The sequence below is a fragment of the Haemorhous mexicanus genome, chromosome 5, assembly GCF_027477595.1.
Source record: "Haemorhous mexicanus isolate bHaeMex1 chromosome 5, bHaeMex1.pri, whole genome shotgun sequence".
Taxonomy (NCBI): Eukaryota; Metazoa; Chordata; class Aves; order Passeriformes; family Fringillidae; genus Haemorhous; species Haemorhous mexicanus.
The window spans coordinates 64,736,503-64,753,202 of record NC_082345.1 but is presented as its reverse complement, the minus strand read 5'-3'; the positions used below and the strand labels follow the sequence as shown (position 1 = coordinate 64,753,202).

At 37.0% G+C, this 16,700-nt stretch overlaps 1 protein-coding gene across 3 annotated transcripts in view; it reads left to right on the top strand.

Annotated features, from left to right (window-relative positions):
- The window catches only part of MAGI2 (membrane associated guanylate kinase, WW and PDZ domain containing 2), a 697,971-nt gene that overhangs the window by 206,791 nt on the left and 474,480 nt on the right, over positions 1 to 16,700 (top strand). For all 3 annotated transcript variants that reach the window (XM_059847430.1, XM_059847429.1, XM_059847431.1), the window contains exon 2: positions 6,050 to 6,166. In XM_059847430.1, coding sequence (XP_059703413.1) covers positions 6,050 to 6,166 — 117 coding nt within the window. The remainder of the gene's footprint in view (positions 1 to 6,049; positions 6,167 to 16,700) is intronic.

Sequence of the window (16,700 nt, the reverse complement as noted above, 5' to 3'; positions counted from 1 at the left end):
ATTTTCTTGCATAATTCCCTCTTGGTTCTCCATCACACACATTCCTCAGAGCTCATAGCTCACCCCAAAGGTTTGAGGCTTTGCAGACAAGTCAGATGGCAGACTTGACTGAAGGTAGTGGTGAAAGGCAGGCAGAAGTGCATAGATGATGCACAGTTTAATCTAGGGGTAGAAAGGCTTTAAAATAAAATGTATGATCTTCAGCTGATGGCTGGCAGTGAAATAAATGCTTCTTATTATTTACTAGAGTGGTTTTTTTACTGTTATGGTGTTTACATGTTTCGCATGGAGACTTGAAGGATCGTCCCTTGTTGAGTATGCCCATCATACCATGACTGGGGAAATGCCAACACTCATCTTTATGCTAATCTGAGCACCAGATAGGTTTGCTGAGAATGATTTCCCTCATATAATAGGCTTAACTACAGGCTATATTTTAATAATGAATCCTTGTAAAATCCAGCCAAGAGTTTTCATATTACTTGGAATTTTCATATTCTCTCTTAAAAGTGATTTTTCTGGTTAACTGTTGCTACTTAAAGAAACTATTAAAGTAAATCATCTTATACTGGCTCATATGCTTCAAATGCCTGAGATCTTTATTTTTCATGTATTACAATAAGATATATTGCATTTGTTTAAAAAGTACCATTTGTATTACAAACAAAATTAAATCATCTGAGTAGTGGAAATCAAATTTTTTTTTTTAATGAAGGCTTTCTTAAGGATATTTTTTTAAAGTTTATTACAGTAAAATATCACTGAACTTGTGGGAGGGAAAAAGGAATTGTGGTGGTCTTCTTCTGAGGAGATCATCTGGGGAAAAATCAGGGGATACAACAGGAAATTTTGGTTTATGCTTAAAATCTTTCAGGGTGTAAGATAGAGGGAGTGTTCAGGAGCTGTGGCTGACGTGGGCTTTCCCACAGCTGTGTGGTGCCCATCCCTCACCGCTGCTCATTTCTGATTTTTTTGAATCAGCCTGGAGGTGTGTGGGTCTGAGAACAGGACAGGAAGAGGGGAATTAAAGGTCCCCTCACAACAGGTTGTATATGACAGAATGAGAAAAAGGATAGAGATGGTTAAAGATAAGTGTTCATGGTGTCACTAAAAGTATTGGAATGACTAAGAAGGGTTCTCTAGGGTAATTTCAGGTATTCTGGATTCTTACCAGATCATTTGAAAAGACATTCAGAAATGAGCATTTAGACCATGCACACAGCTTTTTACCTGTGATGACTATGATTTTCTTGATATATCCCAGAGAGAGTCACAAAAAAAAAAAATTCTTTCACTCACCTTCCTGGGTAAAAGAATAATAATAAATCAGATAATAATCTGATATAGCTGATAATAAAAATAATAAATCAGATATTCCTGATATAGCTGATTTAAAGAACTTAGGTCATCATTTAGGCTACTTGAAGAAAGGTCAAATAGATTATCTTTTAACAGTGAAGGATAAATTAATCTAGCAGGCACCAAATTGCATGTATTCTACTGAAGAGGTGCAGAAGAAACTTGAGCTGCTCTCAGATGGCCACAGACCCACCCCATGGCTTGGATATGAAGCTGCAGGTACCACCTGCATAAATAATTGGATGAGACTCTCCAGTAGAATACTCCTGCTGAAGCTGCTGAAAGCCAGGTCATTCAAGGCATTTGATTTTGCCAAATATATGGCTTGTGTTTACAGTCAGAAGTAGAAACTTGTTAAAAACAAAGGGAGAGCCAATCTGATTAAAGTAGGGCAGTAGAAGAGAGGGGGTAGTTTACACTGAAAGTTTATCAGCTTGTCTGCTTTCACAGAGTAACAATACTAAGATATTTCCTGTAGTTTCTCCAGATGCAGAGCATGTACAGATGAAAATATAGATCTAAAATTCTTGCTTGCACATAGATATTTCTAACCAGGAGTATTTATAGAAGCCAGGGAAACTGAAATCTTTTAAATTTTAATCCCAGCAAATAAAATATCTAAGGCAAATTATTCTCAGATGAAATGCAATTGATTTTACTGTTAAAAAAATCCAAAAAAATTACCACACCACATTTTAGGAAGTCAATTCAATGAAAGATTATGATACAAGATGAGCAAATACTAATGGATGCATACTCAGAAGTGTTTGTTGAAAATTTACACCAATAAAAATGTCTTAAGGGCAAAACAAATTATTTAGAGCTACCATTGTAGGAACAAGAGGGATGTTTGTGTTTACATGTTTTTCATGGGAAATATAATGCAAGTGTAGACTCCAGCTGGAACATCAGTGAGTTACCACATAGAAAGTTACAAAAAAACTGTTACAATATTTAGAATTAAAGAAAATTATAAAGATTTATCCCTGCCATTTTCTTGGAAGTGGCAATTATCTTCAGATTTGTATCTTCTAATGATCTAGAAACTATCCAGTACCCTTTTGTCTGTGTGTTCTTTATTGTACTTCTTTTCTGATTGGTCTTTTCTACTAGATTGTATAAAGACAAGCAAACATGAGAGAAATGCATTAGAACACTGTAAAAAGTTATATTTTGCTCATTAGATTCGTAACTACAACATGCAAACAGAGCAGTTTTTAGTTCAGCCAAGTATGTCTTATTTTATGATGTCTGGAATCAACTTCAGTCATGGTTATGAGTTTGCCATCATGATTGGTAGCTGTACCTAAACCACACATACATTATGCAAGAGATCATTACTGGAAGTATTTAATTCACAATCTATGTTGCTCAGCTAGCAAAGCAAGGGGATTCATTGGAGTGAAAGGAAACTGAAACAGAGCACAGGCCTCAAGCCAGCCAAAAGAAAATAAAGTATAAAAGCACTGCATGGCTGCAAGCCAGTGAATGCTCCATCACGCAGTTGTCAGCCTCCTCCTGTGGCAGTGGCCAAAGAACCCTTTTTATGATGGTCTCTGGGTTGGGCTCCTAAAGCCTGAGCTGTGTAACACCTCTGACACACACCAGTGCTCCCTGCTGCTGCCACATGCAGTGAGCAGGATGTGGCCTGGGGGAGCTCCTTCCCTCTGAGCTCCAGCTTGGGAGCCCCGGGCAGCGCCGGGGATTTGTGGAATGGTGCGATGGGCACCAGGGGTCCTGAGCACCATCCCCAGCTCCTCCACTCTGGGCAGCTGGGAATAAGAGAAAAGAAGGGGCTTAGGTTCATGTCAGGAATTTTTCAACATCTCAGTAACTTTCAGTGTTCTATAAAAAGAGAAAATAAATGGAAGTTGAATTTTACAGAAACCCAGTCACTTGTCTAACGGGGCTGGATAGTGCCATTAAATAGCAGTTACTGACTGTAAAAATGCTTTTCCCCTGTTTCTTTTTCCTGTCAAGTAAACCAAATGACAACATTTTCTGTGTCTTATTTTCAGCCTTTTGGAGGACATAGTCCTATTACTATTATGCATGTTATTCTTGCTTTATATAGTCTAACAGAAACTGTAACTTACTGCTGCTGAATCAAGGCTGGTTCGCATATTTGCAATTCACTACAGTTTTCTTGCAAAAAGTCTTCTGGACCCATAATTGCAAGATATTGTTCTGATTGTGCTTCAAAAGGATCAGGCTGCTCCAAAGCTTAGGTACTTTAAATACCACAAAAGCACTTCTGGAGTCAATGTGCTTTAAAAAAGCATCAGGTAAAACTGCAGAACTTTTTAGGGGAGAAAAACAGAAAGGATGAACTAAAAATCTACTGCATCTATTTTTCTGGGCTCTAGAACTATTTTTTTTTTTTTCATTTCCAGGAGGAAAAAATTCATTGTTATACCAGTTTCAAAAAAAAAAACCCAAAAAAACAAAAGGTAGCTGTGTAGCTTATGCCTACAGTATTAAAAAACATTAATTATTTCAGGCAAAAAAATTACTTTTGAAGAAAAAAATTTGTAATTATACATTGTAGCTAATTGTATTTAATCTGACTGCTCTTTAAAATGCACAAAACTCTATACTATATACTCAGATAATAAGAAAAAATTATATTGTTTCCATTGTGCTTGGAAGTTTTATTTCCTCTGCACCATGATTTTATTTTTGTTTATTTCTCTTAGAAACTTGCTTTTGAATTGCATGTAACAAATGCAAGGCTGTAGGCATCTTTTCCTGTAAATACACATTTTTATATCTACTTTGGAATGTGTAATTTGCCAAAAATATCAAGTGACTCTTTTTATGAAGTGCTTAAGAGGTTTTAGTGCATTCAGTACACACGTTGAATTAAATGAACTAAATGGCTGTGCTTGAAATGAGAGGCTGTAAATAAAAAATGCACTTTGAGGGTCAGAAATCTGTGTAGGTTCCTAAACTTAGTAATGTTATAAGTTGAATGATTCAGGTTTGTGTCAGTGGGCAGGCTACAGCAGCTGTTCCAGAGCTGGCATTTTCTCAGGCTGCCAAAAAGCATCTGCATCACTGGGCATGTTCTGTACATACGAGTGAGAAGAGCAAGAGCTGCAGGACCTTTGCTCTTTGCAGCTGATCATGAAGGACAGCAGACTCAGAGAGTTTCTCTACAGCCTCCTCAAATCTCACAAGAAATTAGAAGTAAGGATGGTCTTATCTGCAAAAACTTTTCTATTGCAAGAAACAGGGTTAGTGGTACAAAGTAGTAGATTGATTAGAGCTTGGGGATCCTGGAAGAACAGAGATCCATATGGAAGTTCTCAGCCTTAGGGAACCAGGCATGCAGGTATTTTGTGTATTATGAGCTGGGGTGCTTTTTCCCCCTTCTTTTGATTATGAAAGTTTGCTGGCTTTTTTGCCTTTGGGTAAAGACGAGAGAAATTATTTATAAGCTTTTTATAAACCTGGAACAAAAGGTTTTGAAGTTACTGACAAAGAGCAGCAGTAATAACATTATGGACTTATAGTAAGCAGATAAATAGGAATATCTGTAAGAAGAAATATATTTTAATTTATAACCATTTGTGCTCTTCAGTGACTTTCAAATAATTCAGTACGGATGTTATGTGTTCCTATTTACAGGAAAATCTTTATATAGTCTAAGTCAATAAGACTTTTGGCAGAGGGTTCAATAGCAAATGACATTTGAAAAAATGTTTTAGGGTTGCATGTGTGAAGCAACAAGTTAGGGATCTATCAACTTGCAATTTTTCATCTTGGGAATATATGTCAGAACTCAATGTAATAATGATTTTCTATATTTTTTTCCTATGTCAGAATTTCCGGGAGAGAAGAAATTGAGTTATTTATAGACTTCTCCATAATTATAAATGTTAAGCCCATTCAAGGTTAAAATAAATGGGGAGGAACTATATTGGGAAATGGTTATTAATCATGTTGGATTCGATTTTTAGATATGCCTTTCATAGTAGAAGATGATGCACCAGTCAGTAGCTGAAACTGTTTTGTCCTAAAGTTATAGTAAAAGTGGCAAAGACAAGGGTTTTAACTCAGTTTTTCCCCCATGTGCACTGCTTTGCTGGGATGTTGTAATGATAGTTTTGGTGGTGGAAATAAAATATGAACCCTCTGTTTTGATAGTTTCTCTTTCAATTGTGAGTTCTATCAGAAAGCAATAAAACAAAACATATACATTTGATGATTGCTAACTACAGCCACATTTTATTCTGGTTACACATGAACTAAAAACATTGAACACTGCAAAAAAAATTTTGAACCAAGATTTTTAGTTAAATGAGAAATGGAAAATTGGTACAAGGTCATGGGAAGTATAATACCTATTACTTTAGTATATATGTAAGTGGTTGTATAAAAACAATATGTTCAAGTTTTGTGCAGAAAGAAAATGGACACCTCTGTCTATAATCTTATACTTCTTTTCTGAACTGTACAGATTTAGCCAGGTTTTTGCAATTAAATTTTTTTAACCTTTACAGTTATGAATGGTAAAAAATACTGTACCAACCACATGCTTTAACCAGAAAGCTCCGTGTGCTTTTTGTCCTCCATCGGGACAGAACCATGAAGGAAAATGAGCCACAAAGACTTCACAAGTGATTCATTGCTTCCATCAAAGCAATATAATTTTAAATTGTACTTTCATTTGTCTTTTCCCTGACAGGAGGCATCGTTGATAAGGACCTTCGTCACTACCTCAACCTACGGTTCCAGAAAGGTTCGGTGGACCATGAGCTCCAGCAGATCATAAGAGACAATCTCTACCTCCGCACAGTGCCATGTAAGTAGGGTGGAGATGGACAAACCTGCCTTCTTAGTGGCAGTAGACTATCTGAGGTGGTCTGTGGGTAAAACAGCCTTCCTGTAAATAGATTTGTGGCTTGGTTCCAGTCTTCTACATTACCGCTGAGACATTCAGCTGAGCAACGCTGATGTTTTCGTGGCATTTTCAAAGCTGTAATTTCATAAAATCTGTTTCTAGAATAATAATAATCTGATTTCTTCTGTAGTCTCAGAAAGCACAAATTTAAAGAGAAAAAACACCAGTTTTCTGGGATGGTTCAGTGGATGTCCAACAGAGAGAGTTTGGTCTGCCTCATGTTTCTCATATCTATTATGTAGTAATGCCATTGGATTTAGAAAGCAATATGGCAACAGAAGAAATGTATAAACTAGATTTTTTTTGAATGCAACAGGCATGGCAATGAAAGTTTATACTGTCTTGCATATGTGTTTGTTTCCACATTAGTCAATATTCAGAATATTCTGAAACCTCTAAAATAGTTTTTGTTGTATTGACCATATTCAGCTACTTCAGCAGTGGACATGAACTTAAGCAGAGTCACGCAAGCCGTGCCCGACTGTCAGGGCCATGCCTTTCAGAACAGATCTGCTTGGCTGACAGACAGTAGATCATTTAAAATGGACTGAAGTTCCATTCTTCTTCCCTCATAAAATAATTGCTTAGCAAACATAAAATGGGTCTTCTGGTTTTGGCAAAAAAAGAGGTGCACTTTTGAACTTACGCGCTTGACACTGGAATGATAGGCAGAGGAAGGTGTGCTGGGTAAGTGGCTGTGCTCTTTACATGGTCATGAGTGGGTACTCTGACAGCTGAGTTGTTGTGAATGCTACTGTGTGTTTTTTCTTTCATAATATTAAAGAATAGAGCTTTGAAAAGATCCTCCTAAAAAAATAAATACAAATCCCTAATTTCTAATGTTCCATTTGCAACTGATCAGAAAGGAAGGTGGAGAAAAAAATATTTAAAAATTATTACCTGTATGCAGAAAACAAAAAAAAATATATTTATGTGAGAGTTTTGATGAATTAGGTTTGCCTGAAAATGCTGAGAAACATCACAGCTGAAGTGGAAATGGATGAACAAAAAAGTTTTGAAACTAAATCCCACTTCCAAGGATGTCTGGGAGCATCATTAGCCTAAACACTTTCTTGTTATAACCCCAGTCCATGCTCATTAGTGCCTCAGGTTCAGGTTAAAGAAGAAGGAAAACACAGAAATATTGCAACTACTGCACACAAGTGTATGACAGACACAGTCAGCAATATGGGCTCAATGAGTATTTTTTGAGGTTGCTTTGTTTTCATTCAAGGTGGTAATAAATTGGTGTCAAGTAAAATACAGTACCCACAGAAGGAAATTTGTCATTCAAAATGTAACACTACAACCACAAAGACTGCAATTTGGAATCTATAAACAATACAACCTTTTCTTTTTGCTGTGGCTTCTCCATCTTCTGTGTCACTTTAGGTTGTTAAGTTCTTAGGTCATTATTGTATTGTATAGTGAGTGGTTTTGACTAAGTAAAAACTACATTTTGAAATATACTATACTGCTGCAGATGGCAGGTGCTGATTTGTGAGGTAAGTTGGCAAATATTCTTTGGGAGTGGAGGATTCTTTTCAGTAGTAGTGGTAGGAGAAAAATCAACCAAAAAAACCTCCACAGTGCCTAATTGGTATATTTTTTTCAAAATTTTCTTGAAAATTCTATCAAAGTAATCCTTTTTAAAAGTCAGTATTTAAAAAAAAAAGAAATTTTTAAATGCAGACAGGATAATATCTCTTTAGCTAAAGGATTTTTAATAATCAGTCAAATAAAAAAGACACCATCACACAGTTTGCAACCAAAATTTTCTCTAAATCATAATTGTTGAGAAAATCTTTTTTTAATGCAATTTTACTCTGTCCCCAGTATTCATGCCTGGGAGGGAAAATGTTCTCAACTATTTTCTTATTTTCATATAACTTAACTAATTTTTGAATCACAAACTTACCTTCCAAGGGCATTGGTATTCAAAATCTTCTGCTCTGGGCAGTATTTTTTATTTAAGCTCTGTACATAGTCTAAGAGCACTGTTTGGTTGTCCCACCACTGTTCTTAGTATACAGTGATAATGTTTAACTGCCTGTACCATTGCCCACAAGTTCACTTGTGAGTGCACCTAACCATGAACTTACTACAAATCTTGCAACAGATACCAACACAGCAAAAGCAGGAGTCATTTTTGTCAATTCTTGTGCAGAAATATAGAGAGGGAAACCCAACTCCAGGCAGCATAGATTTAATTTCCAATGACAAGGTTGTAACACAAAGGATGGGGGGAAATTGAAAAATAGGTGGCAACAGTTTCCTTTTAAAAATGTGTCTACAATCTTTGCTCTGATATAGAGGCATAATTTCCATTAAAACCTTGAGAAGGTTTATAGAGAGTCCTTGACCTTGAGTTTTTCTGTCTTCTGCTTTCTGTCCACACTGGCAGCACCAGCCCCAGCAGTACAGTGGGCATGACCATGGGTTTCTCAGCCCTTTAGGTCAGACTATGTCATCTTTCACTTGCATTGAACAAGTGAGTATTCTCTGTGAAGCCAGAAAGCAGAGAACTAATCCATACCTCTTTTTAATCAGGATAAGCCACCTCAAGTTAAACAACTGAACTAGTATTTACTAAAAACTTGATAAAGTTGGGCTTTGGACTAAATCTTGGCAGTGTCTAAAGCCAGGCTGGAAAAGGCCTTATACAACCAGCTCTAGTGGGAGGTGTCCCAGCCCATGGTAGGGAGTGTTGGGACTAGATGATCTTTAAGGACTCTTCCAATCCCTTAACATTCTATGATTTCAGATAAGACTTTGAATTGTCTCTTGTACAAGCATTCATCCCTGTGTACACCAAATAGATGGGCCAGAATCATATCATGTGATGATAATGGGCCACTTCTGCCCTCAGACATTGTAGCCCCTGGGAATGGGATGACTTGGTTGGGTTTGTGATCCTTATGTTTCTCTATTTTTGCTAATGCAGTGCCCCTTTCTACTAAATTAGAAATGACCAAATAACCCTGAGAGTCAAATGCTGCCTTCCATAAGTGTCACAGATCTCAGTGCAGGAAACTAATTTTTCCTGCATTGGCAACAGGAATGATATGGATATGTCCCAGGATGGGATGTACTATTGCATTTGCAGCAGTCAGGATAGAGCTGTTATCAAGGCAGTTTTAGGGAAAGAGAAGTTTCTCATTTTCCAGTTTCAGAAGACCTAGCTGAAGTTTGTGTCATGTGTTTTCTTCGCCTTTTCCTGTTTGTAGAATTTTAGCACTTTTCATGTCCTAAAATTACTCCTGAAGATATTTAGGAGCACCTCTGTGCACTACTACATTTTACCATGCCTTCAGAAAAATAGGCATGGTGAAACATGGTAGCTGTCAGCACTTTCTGATACAATCCATCCAAATCTAGGCATTTGGAGAACAGCTACAAAACACATTTAGGGCTCTGAATAGGCAGACAACACCTTGGTGATGCTGCATCTTGTGCTTGGTAGTGCTCTCAGCAAACTGCAGTTGCCACGTGGGCAAGCCACTTTCCAGTCTTCACTAATGTGAGAAGAGGTGGCTCTAGCTCTGTGTCATCTCAAGAATAAAGCTTTGAGGAGAGTAAATCACAGGAAAGCAGTTTTGGTAGTGACACTCATGGCCAGATCTATCTCCTTTGATATGTCCTTTCCAGCAATTGCAAATTTCATTTCTTTAGAAGCTGGCAAAACAGGGTAGCTGTCATTGAAAATAGAATCAGTGTATGCTTCCTTTCCAGACAGGGAATGTGAAATGATAGTGGAAAACATTGTGATTTAACAGCACTGTAGAAAGCCAAGGACAAGCTGATTCATAAAAGTAAAAAGTCATCCATTAATTGGAAGAGAAGCTCATATCCTCTGGGATATAACTTCAAATTGACAGTAGCTCAGATGGTCTATCCTGCTGGAGGATGTAGGAGGATGCAGCCCAGGAATGCTTTCCTCACAGTGAAAATGGGGAAAAAAAAAGCTTTAAAAAACATTATGAGGATGAGGAAGCTTCCTTCCTAGTCTTTCAGTTTAGAATAAAAAGAAATGGTGTAAGAATAGAGAGGACTGGGTATGTGGCTCAGCCTTACAGTACTGGATTTTGCAGTGTTACCATTAGCACAGAAATTGGAGGAAGGATGTTTTATTTAAGACATTTATCAGCAGCACAGGGAAAAAAAAATAAGTTTTTAACTGAGCCATATGTTGTATATGAGTGACCAGGGGTAAGAAATGGAATCATTATGAGCAGCAGTTTCCCACTTACCAAATCCTTATTTTTCTCAGCTTTCCTGTCAATGCCATGGGTGCTCTGTGTTAGATGAATATAATTAACACTGCACTGCAAATATGATACCTATGAACACTTAATAAGTCACTTCCACTGTGACTTATATTTTTTCATCTCTTTTGAATATTTAGATTTAGGTTATTATGAGTCAACATAAATAAGATCCTCATTTTCAAATATAGTTTTGTTCTATTGTATTTTAGTATAGTCTGGTCTATATATACATTTAACCCACATGCTGCAATGTTGTCTGTCTACTGTTGAAATGTTATATCTTACAGCATGCCTATGCTTGTTGTCTAGTCCTCTTCCCAGAAGAAAAAGTACATGCAGTGATACTTTTTTTTTTCTGGGTGTTGGTTTTATTTATCATATATAGTAAAAGTAGAGCCGTTAGCTCATCCTTTGGTCATACTGTAGTCAATAAATATGTTTATACTTGAAGCTGCAGGGGAATTCAATTCAGAAGAAATCTCTGTCTGCAAAACAGTGCACAACAAACAAGGTCATTCCCTCTGTCAGAGAAGTGCAATATATTGGCAAACCTTAGTCATTCATAATCTACTTCATGGGTACCAATCAGAAATAAAGAACTTCTGGGAGTGTGTAAGATTTTCCTCTCCTGATGATAGGTGTTATCATAGTTTGTATTTCTTCTAATACCTTTTATTTTGGCCACAATAATTAGTAAATACTGAATTAAATCCATGTTACATACTTAGGTTTTCATATGAGGCTTTGAATTTCCAAGCTGAGGAAAGAGTTGCAGAATTCAAGTGGGCAATAACTCTGTATTGGTTGAGGGTAGCCCAAACTAAGAAGTTCTCTGTGAATAGTCCTGCTGCTCTGGATAAGGTTGTGAGCTATACCTGACTAATCCATATTTGGACAAATATGAAGCCTTTCAAATCTTTTTTGAAAAATGCTTTTTTTACTTCTTATAAAAAGTATGTAGCCATGAAAATTGAAATGGAAATGTGTGAAACAGACTTGCCAATGGTATAATATATTTTTCTTGCAAGTTTGTTCATGTCAAAAGTATCTTACAAGAGGTATTGTCAGTGAAAGAGCTGCCAGTTTGACGTCATATGGAGCTATTGCTAGGATAAAACAACCTGTGCTTAGCATACCATACTGCCAAGAAATGTCTGCATCACTGAAAATAACAGTAGCTAGCTTTAATGACTACATTATTCTTCCAGGGTTAGCTATTGCTTAGACTTTGATGGTTCAGGATAGAGCAATGCAGAGCTCTTAAAAATGTTCTTGTTGTCTATCTCATGGAGCACATCTCCGAAGTGTACTTAAAGTGAAGTTGTTGGCATCTCAAGCAAACTCAGGTAATTTTGTGAGACAAGGGCCCCACTGTGCTGTTTGCAGCACAGCCATGTGTACCAGAAGATGAGAGACTTCCAACAACAGACAGCCTAAATAGAAGAGGAAAAGAGCAGGTGACAAAAAGCCACAGAGCACCAACATTGCCTAAAATGTCCTGCATGAGGTGGAGTGGTGGTTAAACTGTTGCCAATGGAGGTTGCTTTCTTTTCTTCTGCTGCATTCACTATTTCTAATTACCCACTGAAAATGCACATGGGACAATGAACTGTTTTTCTGAGGGCACTAGGAATCCCTGGTCAAAAGAATTTGGCTTATACGTCTTTGTATTGAGTTTTCATGTTATTTAATGAGACCCTTTGTCTGTTTCAGAGCAGGGTAGTAAAGGTTGGAGTCAGCTTGTTCTCCATCAGTTTGTACAAAGCATTGCCTGTGCCCAGAGCATCTTTGGGCTGCAGGCACTGCATTGCCTTCAGCAGGAAGTAGATTTAAAAAAAAGGGGAAGAAAATTAAAATTGATTTATCAAGGTGAACCCCAATTTTAATTAAGGTCTAGGGTATGTCCAGACTATATCTACAAATAACAACACTGATGGAAAATACTATACTGTCTGTTAGTCATGAGAGAGAAAATAGACATAATTTCTGGGCTTTTTCCTCAGAAATTTCTCAGTTCTACATATTGAGGACATCAGCTTTCAGGTATTCAGTGACTAAGTACTCACCTTAAAATTACATGTATGCAAAGAAAATAAATGCAGTTGAAGAAGAAGGGGGGAAGGAATGTGTCTGATGTGGTATAATTGTAGTAGGAAGTGAGAACAGTTGAAACAAAATGAAGAGGAGTAGTTGTGTACCACTTCTGAAATTGTTACTGAAATGTTCCATGCAGGTTGTATGAAGACATTAGGGAAGACATTAGGGTGCTTTCATTGGCTGTACAGTTACAACAGTTCTGTTTCTCAGAGATTTTTGCACCCAAATCATATCTACAAGACATTGAGGCTGACATCCCCTACTCCCATTCTTCCCATTCCTTTATTCCCTCCTTTCTGCTCTTTTAAATACCATGCTTTTCTCCCATTTTAAAAACCAAATCATCCAAAATCAGTATTATTTTTGAAAAGAGTGCCAGTATAAATTATTTTTCTAACAGGTAATCTGATGTCCAGCCAACTGGGAAGTTGACACAATACCACTCAAGTCACTAAAGGTTTAACAGTGAAAAAAAGGATAAGAAAATGCCCTGAAATTGCAAACCCAATCTTTCTAAAGCTTCTTTCCTACAAAGGTGTATCACACATTATCACATCTCTTCTTTCACTGATGTTACCTAGCATGTGATTTAAAGACTGTGTCAAGCATCTCGGGTTGCTCATCACATCTGTCTGGAATTATTTACATAATTGATATAGTACATGCATAACTCCAGATGTGAGTTTAGTTACAACAGTTTTGCCTATTGTCCCCAGAAATCAATAAATGTATATTTAAACTGGGGAGGCTCTCTAGTGTTCCAAAATGGGTTCTCTAATTCCCGTGATACCAAAAGGATAAAGGATACTGGTATTTTTAAATGAGTTTTGATGATAGCCCTAATTTTATTGATTACTAGCAGCAAACTAGAAGGGCAGTAGCACAAATCTGGTGAAGCACCTTGCCTCAACAGAAGAATAGCAAACAGTAGAAGAGGCCACAAATAACTTATTTCACAAGTACAAGTCATAGCTCTTGAGAAGCCTAAAGCAGCTGGAAGTTTGTGTAGAAGTTGTATCTCCCTATGACTGTAGGCTTTTCAAGCCTGAAGGTCTTAGACATACTACTGTCCTTTCTCCTTAAACAAACAAAGTATCTTAGAAATGTAAGAATTACAAATATGACGAACAGAATTTGCAGCATGTTTGAAGGTAAGCTTCCTATGATTTCTTTCCTACATGATCTTTCCAATCTGCTTTTTGATGTTAAAAGATTTTAAAATATATCCACTAGGTAAATGTAGCCTCCCTCTGCAGTCAAACAGGTTAAAAATTGATTTTTTTTCTTAAGGTAAGCTGAGATACTCTAAATATCTGTGTTTTCTCTCAGTCAGATAAGATAAACTGCCAGAGACAGTGTACAATCTTTACTTGGTGATTTTTAACTGAAGAACAACTGAATGGTGAACATGGAACACCAATAGCTGTCCTTAGAAATTCAGAGCAATATCACCAAAAAAAAAAAAAGAGTTGTGTAAAAGAATCAATATTCTGAATTGAATGATCAGTTGAACTACTAAATCTGTATTTGCATCATTGAACAAAAAGGTCCAATATCAGTTTGGGGAGGATGTGCTTCCTTTGGTTTTTTCACTTCTGGGGCTTTCATCTACAACCATAACAAAAGCAAATGAGTTTGGAAGTGATGATGGATCATGAACAGATCATCTGGTGCCTACTGAGAAATTTATGTGAATTGGTAAGCACATGGCCAAATTCACCAAATAACCAACTTCTCACATTTATGTCTCTGAAGTGCACCTGCAGCTCAGCAGTCTTCTCACACCAGCTGGAGCCCAGGTCCTTCCTGGTTTGATTGGACACCCTGCTCTGTGCCATCACTCCCTTCATTCAAAAAGGTCACTAACTATATTCATGAGACTGTACAACTTTAGATGCTTTTTCAAGATTTAAGATTTTCCCACCTGTAGAGATGAAGGCACACCTTTCTACATATTTTCTTTTTCTTACAAAAAAAGAAAGAGTTTCAATCTTCTGTGCATTATAAGCTCAGGTCAATGGACAAGTATCTCTATTGGCACCATGTTTTAGATTCAAAAGTACCCTGGCTAGAATAAATCCCTGTGAGAAGAAAAAAACATTAGAGAATGAAGGTTATGGAGGTGCTGTAACACCTGAAGAGGTGCTTAAGACCTGAAGAGTGAATAAAACTGGTTTCATCAATAGGGGTGAGATTAATTTGTAATTTACTGGCTGAAAAACTGTTATGAGGAAACTCCTTTTCTGCAAGTCCTTTTCTTTTTATTTTCCTGTATCCTGAGGATACTACTGTCGTGGTTCTGACCCATGACAGTTTGTCAAAACTTTATATTTCTGCTTTATCTCCAGGTTTTGATTCTACCTAACACATTTTTCTTTTTCTAATGTATTACTGTTATTAACATATCAGCCTCTTGACTAGCTATCAATCTGTTATGGATTATTCAAATAATTCTGTCAAATTGATTCCATTGAGTCTGAATAGAGAAACTTTCTTGCTGTGAAGATGGCAGAAATATATTTTGGTTAGAAAAAATTAATTAGAATAATGTGGAGGTTCCAGACCTCTGTATTTCAAATGAAAGCAAGGATCTGAATTTAAATGCAGAACAGTGCTGTAATTTTGGCTTTTATATTCTTGTCTTTGAATTTTAAAAGCTTACATGGACATATATTACAGGGTCTGGAAACCACTATGCTTTTCAGTTAAGAGACTAGATTTTCTTAGTAGTAAATTTCACAGTAAATTACATTTGCTATTATTATTTGCTACTTTATCTTTGTTGAAACTAATCACTAATACCTGTTATACCTGTTGCTAAGATATTTTCACATTGCTTACAAAAATAGTGGATTGTTTTGTGTGTAGGAAAGCACAAAATTCACTCTTGGCTGCTGAAGGTGCACACTCCACATGTGCTGTAGTGGCCTTTAGCTAATGACAAAATGCACACCAGCATTTTCACTTTAACTTATATGGAATTTCTGATTCCTGTTTTTGATTTTGACTGGTTATTGAGCTTTCTTTTTCATCGTGGTACTGCTATGACAAAGAAACCTAGAAATGTCTTTTTTTTACCCCTAAAGTTTTAAATTGAAACCATTATACCCCTTCTTGCAAAAATGGATTTTTTTTTCTGCAGAAGAATCTGTGGAGCCCTTCCTGATCACAGTTGTGTCAGAAGTCTTGCAGTAAAGTTCTGCCCTGTTATGATTCATTCATTTCACAGAACACTTCATTTAATTGGGCAATGCACATTGCATTGTAGTCCTTCTTGAAGAGCTCTTAGAACCCAGAGAACAGGCTGTTGTTCAATTACCTTTAATTCATTGGCAATTGTATGCTATGGGGGCACTCAAAATGGTGATTTGGCAAGATTTCCTTTCTTAAAAGTAGAAGTCACTTTTATATACAATTTCCCCGTAGTAGCAGCACCTGTAAAAAAATTCTCTTGTTCCCTTAGAGATGTCCTGCTTTGACTCTCACTAAGAGGCTGAGCGGTTCTGAGCTCTGCACGTGGTTGGCTCCATGTTTCTACACCCTGGCTCACTCCCTGCTTGTGGTTTGGTGTCTGACCCTGAGCCTGCCATAACTGATCAGGGAAAGGGAGCTTATGACTCCAGGCTGTGGGTTTTACACAGGTTCCAGAAGGTGGCTTTAACCAAAGCTGATGCTTAGGGAATGGACCTTTGTAACTTATGTTCATACAATAAGCAAGGCATGTTCCCAAATATACTTCAAAGTTTATGTCCTCTAGATAAGCTAGTGCAGCTACCTTCTCAAGAATAGGATAAAAATCAGGCTGGTTTCAAATTTCTCTTTTTCTCTCTTCTGAGTCCTCTGAGGACATGGTGAAAGGAACAGCTGAGTAGTGAGTCATTCTGCTATCCAGGGTTTCATTCAAGGAATATGTGAAGTGTGAAGTTTCCCATGAATTACCAAAAATGATTCCCCCTCGTATATCATGTAGAAGGAAGCTTACTGTATTATATATTATCTAATCTTTAGTTTATCTTTGTGTACTTCAAAACTAATGATTATTTCCTATAAAGCTTCAAAACCTGCCATGA